Source organism: Saccopteryx leptura, chromosome 3 (assembly GCF_036850995.1).
Source record: "Saccopteryx leptura isolate mSacLep1 chromosome 3, mSacLep1_pri_phased_curated, whole genome shotgun sequence".
Classification (NCBI taxonomy): Eukaryota; Metazoa; Chordata; class Mammalia; order Chiroptera; family Emballonuridae; genus Saccopteryx; species Saccopteryx leptura.
In genome coordinates this window covers 334,563,320-334,578,145 of record NC_089505.1, presented here as the reverse complement: position 1 = coordinate 334,578,145, position 14,826 = coordinate 334,563,320, and the positions used below count along the sequence as shown (strand labels likewise).

The 14,826-nt window shown below is 41.2% G+C and overlaps 1 protein-coding gene across 1 annotated transcript in view; it reads right to left on the bottom strand.

Moving 5' to 3' along the window:
• LAPTM4B (lysosomal protein transmembrane 4 beta) overlaps positions 1-14,826 on the bottom strand; it is a 77,218-nt gene that overhangs the window by 37,190 nt on the left and 25,202 nt on the right. The window contains exon 2 of the mRNA XM_066379196.1: positions 10,099-10,210. Coding sequence (XP_066235293.1) covers positions 10,099-10,210 — 112 coding nt within the window. The remainder of the gene's footprint in view (positions 1-10,098; positions 10,211-14,826) is intronic.

Genomic DNA, 14,826 nt, shown 5'->3' with positions numbered 1-14,826 from the left:
AGAAGCACAGGGTGGAAGCACATTTCTAGGACAGAAATGCAGACATGTCAACAAAGACCATCTGCCGTCTTAAAAAGATGAAGGTATATCCAATTGGTCTATCGACTTAATGTAGTAAATTTATAATGATGCTAATGATTTTTATTAGAGTGAAAATATGATCCCCTCAGTACCTAAAAGATTAAGATTTCTTTCAGGATACATACATATTTTATAATTTATATTTTCACTCTAATAAAAATCATTAGCATCATTATAAATTTACTACATTAAATCGATAGACCAATTTGATTTACCTTTTCCCCCTTGTGAGGAAAGAAGTACCTACAAAGGAATTTCATGAATGCCTTGTAGCATTCTTGTAGGGCCAATGGAAGGAATAAACTTGAATGCATTTTAAAGGCCTTAAATACAGTGGGAAAGTCTCCACACACATATAAGTACCCTCCTCACACCCACTCTAGTGCTGCCATTGCCCATGAAGCTATTAGGGCGTTAAGCTCCTTGTTTTGTTTTCTATCCCCTGCATAATAAAGCTATGAGCATAGTGGAATGTAGGACCTCCTTTTCCTCAGTGAACTAGCCATTGTTATTTCATTTTATCCTTACAGAACCCTTAAGAGGTAAGTACTATTGTATCTTCATTTTAGAGAAGGAAAAAATGATGAGTAAGATAAGGCAAGTAACTTGCCCATGGCTGACCAGCTACTAAGTGGTAGATATAGTCTAAAAAGAGTTGGACATCAATAAGTAATTATTATGTACAAAGCCTATTAGAATTTTTTTATTAGCATTTATAGCAATCTCTGAAACTTAAACTCAGGCAGAAGTTTATTATTTTCTTCTTTGCCTACTTTTATGGTTTCCAAATTCTATACAGGTATAGTTTATAACAAAAATAATAATAATTTTATGGAAGCCAGCCTATCATAGAATTTTTTATTTTTTTATTTTTTGGTATTTTTCCAAAGTGAGAAGCAGGGGGAAGCAGACAGACTCCAGCATACGCCCGACCGGGATTCACCCTGGCATGCCCACCATGGGGCAATGCTCTGCCCATTTGGGGCATTGCTTCATTGCAACCGGAGCCATTCTAGCGCCTGAGGCAGAGGTCATGGAGCCATCCTCAGTGCCCAGGCCAACTCTGCTCCAATGGAGACTTGGATGAGGAAGGGGAAGAGAGAGACAGAGAGCAAGAAGAGGGAGGAGGGTGGAGAAGCAAATGGGTGCTTCTCCTGAGTGCCCTGGCTAGGAATCGAACTTGGGACTTCCACACGTTGGGCCAACACTCTACCACTAAGCCAACCAGCCAGGGCCCATAGGATATTTTTTGATCACCTCATAAATCTTAAAAGCATTATTCCAAAAACAAAATATTAACCTTTATTAATATAAATATTAATATGGCAAACAATAATTTTAGTAAGAATTTAATATCCTATTCAGAAATTAATATTCCAGAACTAAATCTCACATAATCATGAAAAAATTTTAAATTCCTACTTTTTTTTTTTTTTTTCATTTTTCTGAAGCTGGAAACAGGGAGAGACAGTCAGACAGACTCCCGCATGCGCCTGACCGGGATCCACCCAGCACGCCCACCAGGGGGCGATGCTCTGCCCATCCTGGGCGTCGCCATGTTGCGACCAGAGCCACTCTAGTGCCTGAGGCAGAGGCCACAGAGCCATCCCCAGCGCCCGGGCCATCTTTGCTCCAATGGAGCCTTGGCTGCGGGAGGGGAAGAGAGAGACAGAGAGGAAAGCGCGGCGGAGGGGTGGAGAAGCAAATGGGCGCTTCTCCTGTGTGCCCTGGCCGGGAATCGAACCCGGGTCCTCCGCACGCTAGGCCGACGCTATACCGCTGAGCCAACAAATTCCCACTTTTTTCAAAGAATACAAAATTGTAAATTTTAAAAGTACAAATAAAATGAAAGTCATAAAATAAAGAACCTATCACCACTCATGGAATACTATTTACCATAAAAAATATTAATTTGAGTTGAGGAAAATTTCAAAATTCTATTCTTATAAATGATTATGCCAACCACACTGAAAAACTGAATATATCGCAAGCATGTGAAATAGCTTAGGTCCAACCAAAGTGTAAGTCAAAAACACAAAGTAAAAGCCCTGGCCAGGTAGCTCAGTTGATTAGAGCACTGTCCCCATATGCCAAGGCTGTAGGTTCTATCCCCGTCCCTGGTCAGGGCATGTACAGGAATCAACCAATGAATACATAAGCAAGTAGAACAATAAATAGATGTTTCTCTCTCTGTTCCTCTCTAAAATTAATAAATAAAAAAAACTTTAGTTAAATAATAAAAGATTAGATAAAGGTAAAACAGGCTATAGTACCTTCTACCTCCTAGTATGTCAATTCTTCTGAAATAATGTGTAACATGCCATGGTAAATCAGACTCTCAAAATTAAAATTCATTCTTTTAATTATGTCACAGGCAATTGAGGAAACGGTTCTAATAAAAATAATCATTTTGGCAGAGGGAAATGGTGACGGAGTAGGCGACGTTACAACTCCCACCTCCCAGAACCAAAGTGGATTATAACTTAACTTAGGAACAGTCATCTTGAAAAAATAATCATTTTTATAATCAGTAATAGTACTGGTCAATGACAGGAATATCTTTTTCTTATTGTTTGCACATAAGCTCCATGAACCCATAGTCAGCGCACAGACATCACATTGTTTCTTCAATTAAATTCCTGCCTTAATAATGCAGTGCAAGTCTGAAAAGGATCCTAAGAAAAGCTATCCCACAGGCCACAAAAGGCATAATTAGAAAATGTTTCCTGATACTCAATTAATCATGGAAGTAGAAAAGGCATGTAAAGTTCTCTGAAATGCCTTCATTTAAGTAATAGATTTCTAATTCTACTTTCTTTTTTTTCTGTATTTTTCCGAAGCTGGAAACGGGGAGGCAGTCAGACTCCAGCATGCACCCGACCGGGATCCACCCGGCACACCCACCAGGGGGCAATGCTCTGCCCATCTGGGGCGTAGCTCTGTTGCATCCAGAGCCATTCTAACACCTGAGGCAGAGGCCACAGAGCCATCCTCAGCACCTGGGCCAATTTTGCTCCAATGGAGCCCTGCCTGCGGGAGGTGAAGAGAGAGACAGAGAGGAAGGAGAGGGGGAGGGGTGGAGAAGCAGATGGGCGCCCCTCCTGTGTGCCCTGGCTGGGAATCGAACCCGGGACTCCTGCACGCCAGGCCAATGCTCTACCATTGAGCCAACCGGCCAGGGCCTCTAATTCTACTTTCATTTTTATTTCTTGGATTTGTTTCCTTCCCAGAAAACCTGTAGCTAGCTGGATCACTTCCTGTTTTATGTTCCCACATCCTACTTGCCTGGTCATAAGTCAATTTTCTGTAGTTTTTGCGCTGCGTTTCATGAAAACAAACTGTATTTGGGGTATATTCTCACCTTTAGGTCAAGAGGAGTGTGACTTTCAGCTGATTTTACAGCAACAGTACAAACTACAGTACTTAGAAAAAAAATACAGAGCTCCAAATCCCACAGAGACAAACAGAAAACCCAGGATCAAGACTCTGCTCCAGGGTCTCACATTCTGAGGTTGCAAGCTTCAGGAAGAACAAGACATAAGGCATAACTTTATTCCCTTAAAACAGAAGGAACGTTCTAAAATTCCTTCCCTCTGTGTGGTGATTGTTTATAACTTTTTACTTAAGTATATTAATACAAAAGTTTTTTTGTAACTTGCTAATTTATAACTTTTTTATTTATTTGTTTTTGAGAGGAAGGGAGGGAGAGAAACATCGATTTGTTGTTCCACTTATCCATACATTCACTGGTTGTTTCCTGTATGTGCCTTCATCAGGGATCGAACCTGCAACCTTAGCACATTGAAACGATGCTCTAACCAACTGAGCTACCTGGCTACAACTTTATTCTTACACCCGAAATTTATTTCATGAATAAATACTTAATAGAGTCACGCAACATGAGATAAGCATTGTGGCACTACAAAGATTAACGCGACATTATCTTTGTTCACAGATGCTTAGCATCTACTCACCCTACTTTGAAGAGAGAAAAGAAAATGCCAATAGGACATAACAGACGAAGAGCTAGGGGACTTCAGCGGGGGCAATATTATTTTTAGCCAAGAAGAACAATAAAGATTTTATGAGAGGAAATGATTATTTTTGCTGGGTCTTATTTTCCCTGATAAAATGACTTTTCATTGAGATAGAATTCACATGCCATAAAATTCACCCTTTTAAAAAGTGTACAATTCACTGGATTCTTTTTAGTATATTTATAAAGTTGCACAGCCATCACCACTAATCCAGAATATTTTCATCCTCCCAAAATAAATAAATCAATAAACTCCCCCTGGACCCTCAGCAGGGCTCCCCGCTGCCCCTCCCTCGTCACTGGCAAAACCTCTAATCTACTTTTGGTCTCCACGGATTTGCCCCTGTATGTTTCATATCAACAGAATCATACAGTATGTGTCCTTTCGTGCTGGGTTTCTTTTACTCAGCATAGTATTTTCCAGGTTTATCCATGTTGTAGGGCCTACAGTTTTAAAATAAGCTATAAAAAGTTAAGAAGGATTAGTGAACTAAGTAATATATTTAAATGTCAATCTCAGAGAATCTCTCTTAACTTCCCACTTTCTAAATAAGGAAATTAGTTCCTGCCAGCCACACTTTTGTATTGAGAGATTTGTAAGTGACAACTGTAATAAAGTCGCATAAAGGTTACTTATATAACAATAGAAAAACCAATAAGCAGCATTTACAGTTTTGTGATTATTTTCACTGGAGAACCAAGATGTGTGACTAGATCTGAAAAGGAAATAAAATGTAATTTAAAAATATGCATAGCCTGACCTGTGGTGGTGCAGTGGATAAAGTGTCAACCTGGAAACGCTGAGGTTGCTGGTACAAAACCCTGGGCTTGCCTGGTCAAGGCACATATGGGAGTTGATGCTTTCTGCTCCTCTCCCCTTCTCTCTCTCTCTTTCTCTCTAATGAATAAATAAAATCTTAAAAAAAAATATGCATGATCTAAATGGAAAATTTTGGAAACACCACTGTGGAGCACTAAAGAAGATCTGAATAAGTAGAAAGGCGTAAGTTATAATTAGATACTTTGTAAGAGTTACATAGCTCTATAAATTTATGAAAAATCATTTAATTGTATATTTTATTTATTTTTAAATTTTTATTTATTGCTTTTAGCAAGAGAGGAAGGGAGGGAGAAAGAGAGAGACAAGGACATCAATCTGTTCCTATATGTGCCCTGACCAGGGATCAAACTGGCAACCTCTGTGCTACAGGACTATGCTCTAACCAACCGAGCTATCTGGCCAGGACCAATTGTACATTTTAAATGGGCAACATTTATGGTATATAAACTATATCTCAATAAAGCCATTTTTAAAAAAAGATGTAACCAGACAAAATATAACATGTAAAGATATTATTTCTTCCTAAGCTAATCAATAAATTAAACACAGTCACAAATATACAATGGGATTTCCTGAGACCTGGTCAAATTGATGTTAAAGTATAGATTTCTGAAAAAGAAGAACAGGGTTAGCCTTAGTGTATACTAAAACATATTTTCTGGGAAACGGTGAACTGGCACTGGGCAGGCATTCATTCCACCTTCTAACGTGCCTTGCAATTCTACACAGGCTAGAAAGCTAACATCTAAACTTTCCAGATTCCCTTGCAGCTGAAGCAGATTTGGTTTTCTCAGTGAGATGTAGATATAACGAAGACTCCCTCCTCTGACCAAACACCTTGGTTCCTGCCCTTGGCAAATTGAGTCCTGTTTTAGAAAGAATCCCGCTGTCAGTTTATTAAAAACTCCTCAGCCTTGGTATCTGATCACCCTGATACACTGATCAAAGTTCTTACCCCCCGCCCCCTGTAGAACTTATCACCCTGGCCTGACTTCAGCAAGAATTCCCCTGGCCTTGATGTTTCCTCTTAACAATTTTCCATCCACAGACCGTCCCCCGCCCCTGGGCCCCGTCTCCTTGGTTATAAACCTCCACTTGTGCTTGTTGGCATGAGAGCTGAGCCCAACTCTCTTCCTACTAGAAAAGCCCCCTGTAGTGGATTCTCTTCAATAGTCTTCTTTCCCATATTTAACAAGTATCTGAATACTTTTTTCATCAACACAGTAAAACTGAAAAAGCAAGTCTCAGAAAAAGAGACTGGCTTACTGTGTGTCCACATGAAAATTAAAGATCAGTTAGTGATGCAAATGTGTGTGAGAAGTATATAAAGAAAAGCAGTGCAAACGAGTGCTATCCCTGAGGTCAGAAGGAAGGACATGCAATCAGGAAGGGACATGCAGGGCTCTTTGGAAACTAAGGTAAAAATCAATTTCTTAAATCAAATGGACACACAAGTTCTTATAGCACCACTATTTGATATATTTTATAAATATTGTTTTATCCCTAGTCAATATTTAATGAGATAATTCTATAAAGAACAAGAAACTCCAAATGACTATTACTGAAAAAAGGCATGGTTGGTATATATTGTACATGAAACTTTTCTGAAAGGTTTCCTTTTCCCAAAATAAAAACTGGAGGAAAAATGACCCTCATGGTAAATCTATGCTACATTATAAGTCATATTCTGATTTCCAAAACATAGAAATGCAAACGAGAACAAAATGCACCACCTGGGAGGCGGCAGGTGAGGAAAGCCGCAGGAGGCAGAGCCCTGGAGGCCTGAGCTAATTCAGTTTCTACTCAACCCCTGGCACACTGAGGACCTCACGCATATCAAGGGATTGCATAATGTACCTAATTTTAAAAGGACAGTAAGCAAACTTTTTTATGGTATTCTTATAAACAAAGTAGGGAAATGTACACCTAGCAAAACAGTCTGGTTAAGTAGAACATTCAGATAAGTAGGTGAACAGTTCCACCAAATGTCTTCATTTGCCTTCACTATTCACTTCTCTACCCCAGGAGGCTGACCAATACGCTGTACGCTGTGCGGTCTATCAGCAGGGCTTCCTTACCCTCTGGCATTAGTTCCGTTCATCCAGTGATCAGCTCAGACAGACAGGGACGAGACAGGGAAGGGAGCAGAGAGCTAGGCTACCTAGATTGCCTGTATTGCTTTATCTCTGATCACTCCCTTTCTGTCCACTTAACTGCTGATGGAAATCTGGATTGTTTCCAATTTCTGGCTACTGTAAATAAAGCTGCTCTGAACATTTTTATACATGAGGGACACAGCATTCATTTCTGCAGGATACACATGGCTTGGTCACAGGGTAGCTTGAGTTTTCCCAAAGTGCTTGTACAATTTACACTCCCAGCAGCAGTCTGAGAATTCCATTTCCTCCATATCCACCCACATCAGCAGGTGAGACTGTCAGTTGTTAATGTCGGCCATTTAGGAGGGCGGCAGTGATTCACTACTGTGCTTTTAACAGGCATTTCCCTTATAAAGAATGATGTAGAGAATAATTTCATATTCTTATTGGTCATATGGATATCTTCTTTGAAGTATCTGTTTTTTCTCTTATTGATTTCACTCAGAACCATTTATTGAAAAGACCATCCTTTCTCCAATAAACAGTGGTGTCTTTTCCTAAATCAGGTGACCATCTATGGATAACCATCAATTCTTAATGGTTTTTATGCACATTTTCTTCCTCAGGCCAGGTGTTCTATCCAGTGAAAATAAGAATAAGTTTGACTACAAAGACAAATTTGCAAAATTAGGAAAAACCTGCAAATTAAGAGGGAAAAAAAAGGTATAATCAGCTGGGACTGTCCATATGACTACTGGCACCAGAGGAAGGTTCTCCTGCTCTGTCGTTCAGAAAGGGTCCCAAGCTGCCGGTCTGCTCTCTGTTCACACCCCCCACACAAGCCTGGCGGTCTGCAGAGCTTGTCCACTTGTCTATAAATGGAAGGGGGCCCGGTAAAGGGAAAACCAGGTGACACTTGGTATCCATCATCTTCCTCCACCATTGCTTCCTAATACATTCTAAGAAGTCAGGGTATTATATTACCCTGCTGTTGAGGACCTTGTCAGACTGAGGCATGACTTCTGCTGTTACATTGCTCATTCTCTCTATTCTCAGTACCCCTGTTACTCTAATGAATTCTTCCAGAAGGGATAATGAGTTACATTAATATTAAATTAATGTCTCTCTGCCTTCTTCCCCTGAGTTCAAAGACTACCTAAATATAATGTTTGACATTTAAAAATAAATTATTTTTCACTGTTTCCATAGTGGGATTCCTTGTCTTAAGGTAACTGAGGTTAGAAAAGAAGTGTTGAATGATGCAGCTACAGTTCTATCTGAATCAAATAGTAACACCACCTGCCTTGTTCTAACTGCAGAGATTAGACTGGGTAATGACCACCTGACACTATAGGCTTAAGTGACTTCAAAGGCTTACTGATATTTAAGGATTTTAAAACACTAAATGTTTTACATTGGATATTAATTCCAGTGTGTTTGAAGTTTCTTTCATATTTCATATATTTTAAAGGAGTGAATGAACAGTTTGTAATTACTTTTAGGACTATCATTCAAATCACATGGTTAAAAAGGTAAAGAAGAGCCCTGGCTAGGTGACTCACTGGACAAGTGTCGTCCAGGTCCACTGAGGTCACGGGTTGGATCCCTAGTAAGGGCATGTACAAGAAGCAATCAATGCGTACACAACTAAATGGAACAACTAAGTGGAACAGGGCGTTGATGTTTTCTTTTCCCTCTCTCTCTCTCTCTCTCTCTCTCTCCTCTCTCTCCTCTCTCCATTCCTCTCTCTCAAATCAATTGGGAAAAAAAGGAATAGAGGAGTGGATATTCAGTTGAGTAAATCTCTTTTTTTAAACATTCTCTGTCTTACGTTCCCTTTTCACAGCTTTTGATCTCCTTTCTCTAGATTTGCAGGTCGTTCACCATTAGACCCCTGTCCTGAACGGCAATTCTTTTGCTGGTCCCTACCGTCCACTAGTGAGCATTCCAGCTTTCATGGTGGGCAGTAGCAGAGCAACCAAAGTATAAATAAAAAGATAGATTTAACTATAGTAAGTTGTTTTATAAAGATTTATTCTGCCAAACTTAGCGAAAATCCGACATAAAGTAATTGGTAAGTAATTATTATTATATGCTTTAACTTGCTGTAACTCTGCTTTATAAATTGTATAAAGTAAAGTTACTCCCTACTTTATAAATCACCATTACTGTGGAACCAGTGGGCGGTTAGAAAATTTTACTACTAACAGAGATACAAAAGTGGGCGGTAGGTATAAAATGGTTGACTACCCCTGTTCTAGAATAAACCTATTTTTCTGGAGAAATATCTGACTGTCTATTTGTTTAAGATCAACAAATATTCCCACAGTCTATCTCTAAAACTGCGTTTCGAGCCATTCTCCCTTACTTATTTTGCCTAAGCAACATTTTTTTCCAAATGTATTTGAAGTTCTCTGAGGCCAATGAGTAATAAATTTGCATGACCTTTTCTTTGGGACTATGAACAGCACGGCCCCTTTCAGTTGGTATGGACACAGCATGACTATCATTATAAAATATTCAGATTTCTGTGACCCTGGCTTTCTCCGTTTACCCCACATTCACATCCCTATGTATGTTTCTCCTGAACAAAAAAAGGCCCCAAATCCATCAAATAAACACCAACAGTTTCTAAAACGGAAAATGATCAACTGCCTCCTGGAAGAAAATGCAAAGACTACAACAGAAGACACAATAAGACGTGTAATCCTTTCAACATTCCTTCCTACCATTTAAGTCCCCTCCTCCCCAAAAAACCCAAAAGGCCAGGGTAAAAAGACTATCACAAAGCAGTAATTTTTAAATGGGCAGGTTAACCCAAGATAACAGAAGGAAAAATGTCTTATTTAGGCTCTTGCACTTAGAACACAGAGGGCAACACATAAATACTTGTTGATCTGATCTGCAATAAATGGAAAGTTAAATATTAGCTCAAATGGGCCCATGAATCAGTATTTGTAATTTAGTAGGAAGAAGTGGAAGCAGGATTCCTTGCCCTTGAAAATACCAAAATATCTGCAATTGCTATCGGATGTACTTACTAGCATCATCCATGAACTCAAAGTCAGCTCCCAGTTCAGAACTTGGAAAGTGATACCGATCTGGATCAGCCAGGGAGCTCAGCAGAATCAACAGCACCACGGCATTGAAGATCTTCATACCATAAGAAAGAAAAAAATGTAAGTAACATAACCAGCATATAGTCCCTATAAAAGAAAATTATACTGACCACATGGAATTTAACTTCAACAGAGACTTAACTTTCAACATTAAGCCCCACCCATTGGGGGGCAGGCGAATATTCCCAAGGCAGAAACACTGCCAGCCCATTCATATACACCCAGGGGTTTCAAACTCACGGCCCGCGGGCCGTATGCGGCCCGCCAAACAATTTTGTGCGGCACGCAGACTAATCCACAAAGTTCAAAATATTTTGGATAAAATTAAGTAAGCCTAGGGGCCTACTTGTATTTTTCATTTCTCTAGCATCCTAGCTAGATATTAGCTTAGTTAACAGCAGTTGTGATGCGAACTACAGTTTCTGGTCGTTTTGTGACACTGAGTAAACTGCATGTACGATTGTGCTTGTTGTACTGATTTTTTTTGTTTTCAACTGCAGTGAGAAAAGTGTTGCGTAACAGTTGCCTTTTGTAGACCTAGTGCGGCCTGCCAAACGGCTGTGATCTTGCTCTGCGGCCCACATGCTGAGTTGAGTTTGAGACCCCTGATATACACCCAGGGCCCACAGCTGGGTGCCCAGATGATAGCTGGATTTCCCCTCACTGCCCACTCCACTGGCATCCTAGAGCAGAGAACCAGCACAAACAATATGCAGCAGCCAGCTGCTGGAAAAGCACAAAAGCTCTTCAGCATTAGCCACATACACTCTAATGAGCAACTGCAAGTTTCTGCAGGTGATAAAACATTTTTTTTACAAGTGCAGACAATCAGAGCTTAGACACCTTCTAGGAAACTATGCCAGAAAATGAATGCCAAATTTAGTGGCAGAGCCAGGGTCCCTAACCCTGCAGCAGCAGCACATGCGGGCCCCTTTCCGGCCCAGACTCACATTTCTGTATGCCTTTCCCTGTGTACTTCAAACACCGCTCTCCTCAGCAGAAATCCTCTTCCTTAATATTTCCCACCTCTGTGTCTCTTTTCCTGATCACCACTTTAAAAAACAGCATCACCATTAATAATTAAACATGGAAAACACTCAGGCACTATGCTAAGTGCTTTATGTGGATCTTCTCAAGCTCTGCGATAGCCTCATGACGTAGGTGTTACATTATCCCCATTTTATAGATGAGAAAACTGAGGCGCAGGGGTTAAAAGCATTGCCCAAGATCAGGCAGCAAATGAACTGCAGACAAGCAATTTGAACCCAGGAATTTCAATTCCAAAACCTAATCTCTTCAAGTTTACTGTCATATTTGAAACCTGATTATCTCTGGGTTTATCATCATCTTTGTCCCCTCCATCCAACCAACTGCAAAATTCTGACCATTTTATTAATATTTTTCTGCATTTCTATTTCCTTCATTCTTCCTAACGGTTTTTTTGGCATCCTACACACATGTAACTAACTCAGGAGCAGTCATTCCAGAGTTTAGCTGAGGCTTAGGCTGAGAGTGGGTTCTTACTTCTCCTCATTTCTGGGTTTAAAAACTTATGATAGAGCTTTATGTTTCACTTGTCAAAATGAAGAGAAAAGATTAATCATCTTTATACCAAAAAAAATTTATTTTAAGGACTAAAGAATTGCTTACTATAAAAATCATATTTGGAAAAAAAATCATATTTGGGCCTGACCAGGTGGTGGCACAGTGGATAGAGCGTCAGACTGGGACGCAGAGGACCCAGGTTTGAAACCCAAGGTCACTGGCTTGAGCGCAGGGCCATAAACATGATCCCGTGGCCCCTGGCTGAAGCCCAAGGTCACTGGCTTAAGCAAGGGGTCAGTTGCCCTACTGCTCCCCCCACCCCAGTCAAGGCACATTTGAGAAAGCAATCAATGAATTAAGGAACTGCAACGAAGAATTGATGCTTCTCATCTGCCTCCCTTTCTGCCTGTCTGTCCCTATCTATCCTTCTGTCTGTCTCTGTCTCTGTCACACACACACACACACACACACACACACACACACACACACAGTCATATTTGGGCCCTAGCCAGTTGGCTCTGGATAGAACGTTGTTTCAGCATGCAGACGTCCTGGGTTCAATCCCTGGTCAGGGTACATATGAGAAGCTACCATCTGCTTCTCTTTCCCTCCCTCTCCCCCTTCTCTCTCTTTTGCTCTCTTGAAGCCAGTGCCTTGATTGGTTCTAGCATTGCCCCTGGGCGCTGAGGTTAGCTGGTTGATTAGAGCACAGCCCCAGGGTTTGTCGGTGGATCCCAGTTGGAAAGCATGCAGGAATATATCTCCCCTCCTCTCACTTAAAATAAATAAATAGGCCCTGGCCGGTTGGCTCAGTGGTAGAGCCTCAGCCTGGCGTGCAGAAGTCCCGGGTTAAATTCCCGGCCAGGGCACACAGGAGAAGCGCCCATCTGCTTCTCTATCCCTCCCCCTCTCCTTCCTCTCTGTCTCTCTCTTCCCCTCCCGCAGCAGCCGAGGCTCCACTGGAGCAAAGATGGCCCGGGCGCTGGGGATGGCTCCTTGGCCTCTGCCCCAGGCGCTAGAGTGGCTCTGGTAGCAACAGAGCGACGCCTGGGAGGGGCAGAGCATCGCCCCCTGGTGGGCGTGCCGGGTGGATCCTGGTCGGGCGCATGCGGGAGTCTGTCTGACTGTCTCTCCCCGTTTCCGGCTTCAGAAAAAAAATACAGGGGAAAAAAAAATTAAAATAAATAAATAAATAAATAATTTAAATAAATCATATTTGGAAATACTTATTTACAAAAGAAGTTCAAATAGGTTATTCGTTTTACAAAATGCCCACTCCAGAATCCATTTTTAAATAGCAATCCCAAATGGTCAGCATTATTGCAGGATTTAGAATAATTGTTTTTTTCTTCCTCTACCTTCCAAATTGCCTAATATGGTCTAACTGTTTTGGGAGGGAAAAAAAAGAATAGCAATTTCCCAGAGTATATACACATAACTAATTTAAATAGATACTACAAGCATATGGTTAAGAAAATTTTTTGAGGCACAAAAGGGTATAAAGTGCAAACGCCCTCCTACTCCTAATCCACCAATCACCTTTCCCACAGTGTTTATCAGAACTACACTTCTTCTTTCTCTCCAAAGATGCAAAGACCTTCATAGCACATTTTAAAGACAGTGTGGTTAGCAAAACTCTAGTTTAAGAAAACTTTTCAGAACGTCCCTACGGCTCAATGGGTGTCTGAGCTAGTACCACAGCTGGCACAGGACATTAGATTCAACTGTCAAGTGTTCTTGGCATTCCGTTCCCTCTATTGTCTTATCTTTGAGAAAGGTAATCCAAAGATTATGGACCGAAATAAAATCAGAGGAAATAACCTTAATATGTGCTTTGAAAAAGTAAAGCACCATACGAAGGAAATACACTTGTTCTTGTTATCATAATGGGGTCAGTTTTAAGGTTGAAAAGGAAAGACACAAATCTGGGATCCACGGGCTGTCCTCTCACGAAGGGTGGAGTAGGGCGGATGAGAGAAGCCGGAAAGGTGAGGAGGCGGAGTGGTACATCTGGTTTCGGAAATAAGACCCAGATTTGGGGATCCTGCAGGGCTGGGTGTGGAGTCTGGATTGTATAGGAAGTATAACAACACCAGTGGAGTATTAAAAAAGAATGTGATCTGATTGCCATTCAAATGAGTGAATTATGTAAAATGCCTAGCAGGGTGACTGGCATACAACAGCCACTCAAATTAGTTCCCTTATCTCTTCACATCTTAACAAGAACCACATAAAAGCTCTTGGTTGGCATCAGAAAACTGCCAGGTTCCCAGACAGCAGATCTCAGAAGGAGCCAGGGTTAGGCAGCTGCTTTCCTGCCCTTGCAGCCGTTTGTTTTTATCCCCTTGCTGGGCTTACCTATCATAATATACTTACTAATTGCCTATAATAGATCAGGTATTTGCTAAGTGCTTAGGAAGAAATCTCCAGGACTCAGAACATGAAGTTAAACAAGTCATGGATCCAAATAACACAAAGCGCCTGACCAGTCGGTGGCACAGTGGATAGAACGTCGGTCTGGGATGTGGAGGACCCAGGTTAGAGACCCCGAGGTCGTCAGCTTGTGCATGGGCTCATCTGGTTTGAGCAAGGCTCATCATCATGGACCCAAGGTCGCTGGCTTGAACAAGGGATCACTTGGTCTGCTGTAGCTCCCCGGTCAAAGCACATATGAGAAAGCAATCAATGAACAACTAAGGAGCTGCAATGAAGAATTGATGTTTCTCATCTCTCTCCGATCCTGTCTGTCTGTACCTCTCTGTCCCTCTCTCTGACTCTGTCTCTGCCACAAAAACAAAACAAACAAACAAACAAAAAATAACACAAAGCATAAACCAATAAAGCAGGACAAAAATTCAGAGAAAGAATGGAGGTTCAGTCCTGGCAGGGTGACTAGGTTTGTTAGAGCATCGTCCTAATACACCAAGGTTGAGGATTCAATCCCTGGTCAGGGCACATACAAGAAGGCCCTGGCCGGTTGGCTCAGTGAAGAGAGCATTGGCGCAGCATGCAGACATCCAAGGTTCAATCCCCGGTCAGGGCACACATGAGAAGTAACCATCCGCTTCTCTTCTCCTCTCTTTCCCCCTTCTTTCCCTCTTCCCC